Source organism: Phragmites australis, chromosome 16, assembly GCF_958298935.1.
Source record: "Phragmites australis chromosome 16, lpPhrAust1.1, whole genome shotgun sequence".
NCBI lineage: Eukaryota > Viridiplantae > Streptophyta > Magnoliopsida > Poales > Poaceae > Phragmites > Phragmites australis.
Genome location: NC_084936.1, coordinates 624,011 through 633,347, shown reverse-complemented (window position 1 = coordinate 633,347; position 9,337 = coordinate 624,011). Strand labels below are relative to the sequence as shown.

Sequence of the window (9,337 nt, the reverse complement as noted above, 5' to 3'; positions counted from 1 at the left end):
TCGGCCCGTGACACAGCAGCAGCTGGATGGGGCGGCATAGCCGGGCCGATCCGGGCCAAGCTGGCACCACGTGTCATAACCTCGACTCAGGCACATGTCGTGTCAGCCCAATCTGGCTAGATCTCAGGCCGTACCGTGCATATAGTAACTAGCCTCAACCCAGAAGACACGGTCTAATTAACCAGCTTTAGATCCATCTTTACATCTCTCTCACACACTCATCACTCATAGTGCAGGACTGCAGGGCAGGGCAGAGTAGTGGTACTGCACACATGCATGCATGCATGCTGCTGAGCTGAGAGGCAGCTGATCGATCGAGTCTCTCTCTGGCTCTGCTGCCGCGGAAGAACTTAACAAGTACACTGCCTTGGGACTAGCTCTAGCTGCATCATCGGCAGCAACAAAGCCCTCCTCCTCCTGCTAAAAGTACACTGCTGTGTGCATTGCTGCAGGCCACTTGGACCACCCAGCATGATGCAGCTAGCAACAAGAAGAAGAACCTGCATGCACAGTTACCCTTCATTTATCTCAACTGATCGATCCGTCGATGGCATGAGTTGCTAAGTTGATAACGATATATTAATGATGCTAGCTCTCCTTACATCATCGATCGTGTAATTGTTTATCTGACAATGCTATTAGTATCCTGAGCTAGCTCGACAATTTGCATGAGCTAGCTCCTGTTAGCATTTGCTTTGACAAAATAAACTGCATAAAAATATAGCTACGGCAAATGAATCTTTCGGCATTTTAAAGTTGCTTTAAAGCTTGCAGATCTTTGCGCCACACACAACGTGAAAAACAAATAAGGAAGACACAAACTTATGTTAAAAGTGACGGGTCGTAGTTGTGAACTGTCACAAATCATCAGTGACGAATCATTTTAGATCAGTTATAAGTGACGGATCATCTAAAAGAGTCATCCTAGACCAATCATAAGTGACGGATTACACTAATGATAAATTTTGACCCGTGAGAACAGATAAAGGAATCTTAATTAGTCAATCATTAGATTTATTAGTCAATCAATTTGATGAAATATTAGATGTATTAGTCCATCAACTATTCAGTTTTTTTACGTAGTTGTGACATATCTAATATATCCTTCATAATATATTAATTATAAATCTAGCTAGTATTAATTAAAAATAATAACTATATAATTTCTTGTATCAAATAGTAAAATTTGCATTGATTTGCAAACCATGAAATATGTAGTAAAATGGTAAAAGAAAATATCATTTTTCTAAAGCAATTTGATCTATATTAGTGTATTCACAAATATTTTTTATTTTTATTTTATTTTTCTCTTATTTTTTCTCACCTCACAATCACTAGAATACTAATCATTGTATATTTCTGCTCAAATTTGATGTAAGGGATGATGGCTATGAACACAAATGCATGTTTTGAAAATGGTGCAGAAATTTTCGGTGGTGAGAACTCAATCTTTCAATCCGTTTTAGGCCTCGAAAAATTCGCTGAACTTGACAACGTCGGGAGGAAACGGATATACTTTTTTTATAGATATCCATAGAATAAAAAAATATCGAAATAGGAGTTTGTATACAAAAGTTATGCCCGTTTAATCAAAGATATTCCGGATCAACTGTTTTGTGTGTCTATTATACAAAGCTCAAAAGTGACGGGTCATAACTATGACCCGTCACTTATTACAAGTCAAAAGTAACAGGTCACAATTATAACCCGTCACTTATGACCTTCGGCAAAAAGGTTACAAGAATAAAATATCCTACTCCCTTCAGAATGCGAGCGAGGGCGAAGTGGTATGGCGGAGACGCGCATGAGGATAGATCATGAGTTCAATTCCCACGGTACGCACATTACGAAAACAGCTTAAAAAAATAGCAAGGGACACATGACGAGTTGGGTTGGCTCAGATGAAAAATATTTTTTTGACTTTTTTCGTATCAAAAAGCGCAAAAACTGTTCATCAGTTATAAATGACGGGTCATAACTGTGATCCGTCACTTATGACTTGTAATAAGTAATGGATCATAACCGTGATAAGTGACGGGTCATAAGTAGGCGGTTATGAAGGTTATAAGTGACCGATTAAGTTTTAATCCATCACTAATGATCTTATTGATGACGGATTCTTACCCGTCACCTATGACAGGCCATTAGTGACACGTTCGGGGTGACGAATGCGAGACCCATCACCCATGACAATTATGAACCGTCACTTTTGAGCTTTTTTCACGTAGTGACATGGGCTCGAATGCGCCTTTCAGAATTTGTGGCGGAACGTGCAGCGCCGTGGTCCCAAGGTTGTTCATAAGGGACTAAATTATTTGATAATCCTAGTGGCTTGGTCTATTTGGAAGATTCGCAACCGCTATATCTTTGATGGCATTCGGCCTAGGATGATGGGGCTTCTACTAGAGATTTTCAAAGAGGCCCGTCTATGGGGGCGGCGGGAGCAAAGGGTTGCGTTCGCTGCTAGAGTGAGCGTTTTGTTTGCGGTCATTCCCTTAGTTTGTGGCATGCATGTATCCAAAAACTAACCTGACCTTTGACACGGTTTTGTATTCAGATGACTCTTTTACTTAATATAATGACACAGCTCTCCTACGCTTATGAGATAAAAAAATATTTAGTATATATGCTCATCACTACTTAGAACACCAAGTCGGGAGTACATTTCTTTTCTTTTTTACCTTATTTAAAAAACCAAAAGGCGCCTTTCGGGTATGTAGGCTGGAGCCTAGGCATGGACCGAATGTGCATGAGAGCGTCGAGAACATGCCATTTCTTGGCAAGTCTCTCTCCATGCATGATGGCCGGATCGATCGATGGACTTATCTGATCACATCTTTATGCAGAGTAGTTATTCATCACTGCTACTATATAAATTAATATTGTGAGTTGTCGACATATATGCATGCATTGATCCTTGCAAACTTTGCTTTCCCGGCCCCATCATGCATTGCATTTCTGCTGCTGCATTATGATCGATCGATCTGCCCTGCGATATATATATAAATAATTTGCATGAGCTTTGGATCGATCTGCAAGCACGATGGATCGACGCATGCACACAGAGAAGCTAGGCCGAAAGAAAGATTGCATATGTATACAAGATGCGATTTTATCTTTGTTGTTTCGTGTCTGTCCTAATCGCAAGGTGTCTAGTAGTGTTGTTGTAGTGTCAGGCAGATGCAGGCAGGCAGGCATATGCTTGCATGCATGCACACCACAGGCCAGTGGATTTAGCTATGCGATAAGAAATTTTGGAGCTTTCCTTGCAGCTCCGCTCCAGCTTTACAAGTACTAACATTCCCTTGCTGTTACTGATCAGTAACTTCTTCGATCTTCTAGTACTTTGCTAATGCATGCAGTGCCTTTGTATATATGTATACAGCATGCATGAGCATATATACTCAAACTGCACATAAGTATTTATTAACTTGGTGTGCTTACAAACTAATGCATGATCAGATGTTTCCTCTGCGTTGGTAACATGCATTATTCCTCCCAGTACCTAACTCTTACTTCCACTTCAGGAAATGCTAGTATTAAACAAACATTTGAGGTAATTGAATAAGCTAGCTTCTGTTGACCTTTAGAAGGTTTATGTATACATATATGTTCATGCATTACTTTTGCCTCGTGCTTGTCTGCTAAACAAGGAGAAGGCAGGGGTGAGTTGGTTGGCAGAGATACAAGCTTGAGATGTTAGTGGGGTTCCAACTTGATAATGATATCTCTTCTTAAAATTTAATTTTGGCCTCCCAGATGAAATATATCAATATCTTCTGCCCTAGCTATAGTAAACTGTCTTTCTGCTTCCTAATAGTTTTATGCATCCATGTGCAGAGGTATCCACACAAATCTGAGCTAGCTGACTGCCCATAGACATGTATACAGTCTAGCATGCACAATCTAGCTGGATACATATATATAATACTACATGCTGGGTGCCATGCATGTGATACCCTAGCTATATTGGGATTGTGTTTCCTAGATTCCAACTTGCAATGGATCAATGCTGGCAGTACTGGTAACATCAACAGAAGGGAAAGGAAAGAAAACAGAATCCAGCAATATTGGTTGTGCTTCAAGAATATATATGCGTACATCACAAACACAATGGATACAAAGTTTTATTCTGTGCATACCTATTAATTTGTATGTGTCTAGCTAGCTAGGTATGGACATGTAGCAAGACATTATCTTCCCCCATTTATATAGACCAAGTTACATATTGCTAAAATTGAATGGAAGCAATTCAATGACCACAAATTGGGTTTATATATCAGATCCACATTATCCTTCCTATATACAGTACCAAGCTGAAATATATTGAGAAGGTGGTGAAAAGGGGAAAAAGAAAAGGAAGATACCACTGTAGCTAGAGCAACTTAACTAGGTTCCATGCTGCTTTGCTTAAATTAAATAAGGAACAACTTGCCTTAAAAGAGGCAAATAAGAATACTATTTTAGATGCCATTCTTTTAGAGGAAGCGCATTAGCAATATAATGTGAAAGTGAAGTACATACATACATAGATAGAACTTTAATAATTTTCATACGATCGAATTCATGCATTGTTTCTTCGGTGCATATTCATATATCAGACAGAAATTGCATGGTCGTCATGCATAGAGCTAGTTAAGAGCAGTGCATGCAAGGTTATCTGTGGATTGAATCCAGCGATCGACATGATGTGTTGTACGTGTCAGTTATGTTCAAGTGAAGGTAGATGTCTTGTTGACTTGACTACACCTTCTCCTACAGCTGCTGCTGCAGAAAGCTGAGATAAGAAATTAAACTAATCCTGCGAGATGCAGCAGAGGTGATTAATATAATAATGTCCTGCATCTGCATGCAGAGAACCCAACCAGGGTGTGATGGCCACGTTTGTCCTGATTCCAAATTGCTCCAACACTTTGAAATTAGATCCCTTGTAAGTACTACCTGCATCCCCGCAGGATAACGTTGTTAATTTTTTTTCGATGAAAGATAACATTGTTAATTACTTGGTCAAGTGGTAATTGATTGATTTATTCTCCCAAAGTCCAAGAGATAGTCACGCAATCAATAGATAGTCAATTATATTCAATCAAAAAGCACATCTGCCATTTGTTTAATTAAGCTAACACAAAGCCTTGAATGTATATCTTGTCTGCATGTTTTTTTATACCTTGTTTCTATCTGAGGAAACAGCAGAATGTATCTCTATTTAGATATAAAAGCAGTCTAGAGGTTACTGTATATATATTTAAGATGCTTTGATGCTTAAGACAAATTTATTGAGATGTGGAATAGGAGTGATCGATAATTTTTTATTTAAACTGTGCCGGTTAGGACTTGAACTCACGACATGTGGCTCTATGATACTATGTACAAATCAGTTGATCCCTAAATCCTAAGCTGATATAGACATTAAAGGCGACTAATTCACTTATACTTTAGTAAAACTTCATTATGGAGTACAAGATAATTGCATTATGGGGCTAACATGGAAACTTGAAAAGAACGGTGATTAGAGGGGTAGCAGGAGGTGGCTATCTGTAGGAAGCAACTGCTTGTCTACCCACGGTGGGAAGGTGTACATTGGCTGTAGCAGGAAACATAGGGGTACAATGCTTGCATTCGTGACACATTCATGAGAGAGAGAGAGAGAGAGTTCTAGCTAACACCACTGCCAATACAATTGATACGACTAGTTTCATAAGTAAAATGCTAGAATAAACTGTAAATTAAGAGAGAAATTTTCAGCGAGAAACTATGTATTAGGTCAGCCTGTTAATTTGGAACGACGTATCGCAGGAGTTCCACATGAATCTTAACAAATTTCACAAGAAATTGGTCAATTCTATTCCCGTAGGCATCGAGAAAATACAAACGTGCCCCCAATTGAATTCCAGGCTTCCAGCATCCCCAACGGTGTCTTAAATTGGATCTACTTTGTACCATGAGCAAGATTGCAAGAAGTGACAAGGGAAGGGAGATGAAACCCTGAAAGGAAGGGAGAGAGAAGGGGGGAGAGAGAGAGAACCTAGGGATGTGTGAAAGCCTGCAGGTCCTTCACGAGGGTGCAGGCTCTTTGATTGAAACTGATACTGGTACTGCTACTAGCACACACATCAGCCTTGCATATGCATGCGTCCTCTGCCTTCTTCTTCCTCCTGCTAGCTGCAGTGCAAGGTGCCTCATTATTCTATTGCTCTCCTGCATCACCATTGCCATATTTAGTAACCACCATATCCATCATGAGTTGACCCCACCCTACTTACCACGCATGACTACCTTCCATCTTCTCCTACCTGACCCCATCCATCGACTCCTCCCCAATAAACACGACACGAATTCTTCGGGCAAGAGAAAGGATCGATGTGCCGTACAAGATCCGTGATCCATCCATCGTCTGCAGGGGATTCAACATAATGTCCACAAGTTTATTAGATGTGCTATCTTGCATCAAAGAATGTAGATTGCCACATGAAATCTACCGAATTATATTACAGTAATATTTCGCTGTTATATCTAAGCTAGAGTACATGCATGGCTTTAAGCAGTCGACTAGAAAAAACAATATGGCTTTTATTGGGACTGTACATTTACAACATGCTTCTACATCCATGCAGATTGTACAAAAATATAAATGCTTTTGAGAATCAATTGCAATACGAGACGGAGGAGCCTGAGTAATGGATAAATAATGTTCAAATGATAATAAAGCACCCACTTCATCCAAACTTACAAGGCGCACATGTCTTTTAAGCTTCAAATTAACTTTGTAAGTTTTGACACACGACTCTGCTAATTGTATATTGGTTCTGTGATATCAAATTGGCGCCGTTAGATTTGTATTTCAACATTCATTCAGTGGTCGTGGTAAAATGTTGGTTAAAGTTGAACCAGAAACGGACACCCCAAATCAGTCCGCGCCTTATAAAAATGGACGGAGGGAGTAACAATTAGTGAAAACGGATTGGATTAAGTAAAGGGCTACACCCTTGTTTTGTATTCGTGCACATTGTGAAGTGCTCGTAGCAATACATACTTGTTACTATTTGTTATTCAGGGCCTAGCTGCACAGGTGTAGCTGCTGGCTGACGGTGGTCAAATATAGTTGGCAAGAAAAAGAACAAACAGAAATGAGGAACCAAACAAGGATCTGTCCTCGAGAATCCTGATGGTGAGTAGTATATATAATTTGCAGAAACTTATAACCGGACATGATAATTAGTGCTAAAAGAGATTATATTACACTGAAAACTAGCAAGCACATGTAGGACAAGCTATGAAAAGTGATAACATGGGACAAGAGCTACACTATTTCTTTATATATATGGAGAAACTGTCAATTAGCTAGCTAGTGGAGTAACTAACTGTGGAGGCAAACTTTTCTACACCCTCTCTCTAAGCATGCAATGCATATAGCCAACCTGATCTACATACAGATCCATCTCCAATGACAAGTGTTTGACAGTTTCTATATATCTCTTGAGCCCTTTTGCCTGTGCCCGGCCTTAACATTAGCTGAAACCATATCTAGCTAGTACCTCTTGCACATGACATTTATCACCTCGATCAGCCTTCTCCTTCCTTGAGCTAGCTCTCTTCCTCCCTCTCCCCTCCATTCCCCTATAAAGCCTTCCCTTATGTGACCACTCATGGGCTCTCTCTCTCTCTCTCTCTCTGAGTCTGAGCTAGGCAACACCAGCTTGTCATGCATGCTAGGTAGTAGGTAGGTAGGTTGCCGGGTCACAGCTGCACTTGGGAGGAGGAGCTCGCCATCTCGATCATCTACTGCATCTAGCTTGCTAGTACTGTGCGTGGTGTGACTTGTGAGTAGTGCACTACTGTTGTGCTTCTGCTGTTGCTGCTGAGCAGGGGGGGAGCGAGCTGAGGCAGCGCGTGGCGCCGGCATGGACAACATCACGCACAACTCCAGCAGCAGCAGCTCATGGGATCTGGACATGAGCCTCGGCAGCCACCACCACCCTCTCCTCTTTGACAGCCACCCCACCTCGGATCCACCTCCGCCGCCGCCGCCATTACCCTTCCACGTCCCCTCCTCTCACCACCACCCTCCTCTCCGTCCTCCTCATCACTATCACCAACATCATCCCAGCTTAGAACCTTCTCCTTCTTCCTCCCTCTTCCCGCCTCACCACCGCCTCCACGCTTTTGGCCTTGACGTCGATCCCTCTTCTCATCACCGGCATCATGAGTACGACGGCGGCGGCCACGAGCAGCACGAACACCATCACGACCAGGAGGAGATGAGGCAGGAGGCGGCTGGGGGACAGGAGGAGCGCGGTGTCGGCGCCGAGGACGTCGAGGAGGAGCTCGGCGCCATGAAGGAGATGATGTACCGGATCGCCGCCATGCAGCCAGTCGACATCGACCCGGCCACCATCAAGAAGCCGCGCCGCCGCAACGTCCGCATCAGCGAGGACCCCCAGAGCGTCGCCGCCCGCCACCGTCGCGAGCGGATCAGCGAGCGCATCCGCATCATGCAGCGCCTCGTCCCTGGGGGCACCAAAATGGACACCGCGTCCATGCTCGACGAGGCCATCCGCTACATCAAGTTCCTCAAGCGCCAGGTCCAGGATCTCCAGCACCAGCCGCCCCAGCAGTTCCCCACCGGGGCGGCCGGTCCCGGTGGAGCTCCAGCTGGCCCCAGCACCTCGGTCGTCGGCCAGCCAGGGCGACCAGGCGGGCCATTCTTCCCACCGGGCCCCGGGCCGTTCATCGATTGGGCCGGGCTCGTTAGGCCCGTGGATATCCACGGGCCAACATCTTCGTCGTCCTCGTCGTCGATGGGCGGCGCACATGCTGCCCTAGGTTTCGGGTTCAGCAGCGCCGGCCAAAGCAGCCATGGAATGCGCTGATCATGAGCTGCATGGGAGATTAAAGCTTGTAGCGGATTGATCGATTAACTAGGGATCGGATGGATGACTAGAGAGGTAATAATTTTGATTTGATCTTAATTATTGTTCTTGTTGTGAGGATAGCTATAGCCAGTATGTGTTCGTTCTATCTGGTGCTGATGTTTTATCAAAGTAAAACTGATTAATAAGATTAGCTAGGGTTTGTGCCGATTTTACCACCATGTCTCTTTCTCGATCAGGATTTAATTCGTACCGTTCTTTAAGTTTTCATCCGTGAAATTTCAAGCCATGCAGGAACCAAAAAATCATGGGGACAGTAGTACCATATAAAATTATCCATGCATGGATATGCATGATGTGGCTTGCGTGTTGTGTCATGGTGGCATGCAGATGCAGATGCAGCCCAAGTCTGTCACAAGCTTGCTGCTGACTACTACTATACTACAGCTATTGGTTGAGCATGTGAT

General features: G+C 43.0%; 1 protein-coding gene across 1 annotated transcript; it reads left to right on the top strand.

The window, feature by feature from the left end:
• Positions 1-7,901: 7,901 nt before the first annotated feature.
• On the top strand, positions 7,902-8,870 carry LOC133895940 (transcription factor HEC2-like). The gene has a single exon (XM_062336467.1). It carries the CDS (start codon positions 7,902-7,904, stop codon positions 8,868-8,870), a length of 969 nt encoding a protein of 322 aa, XP_062192451.1.
• Positions 8,871-9,337: the final 467 nt, after the last annotated feature.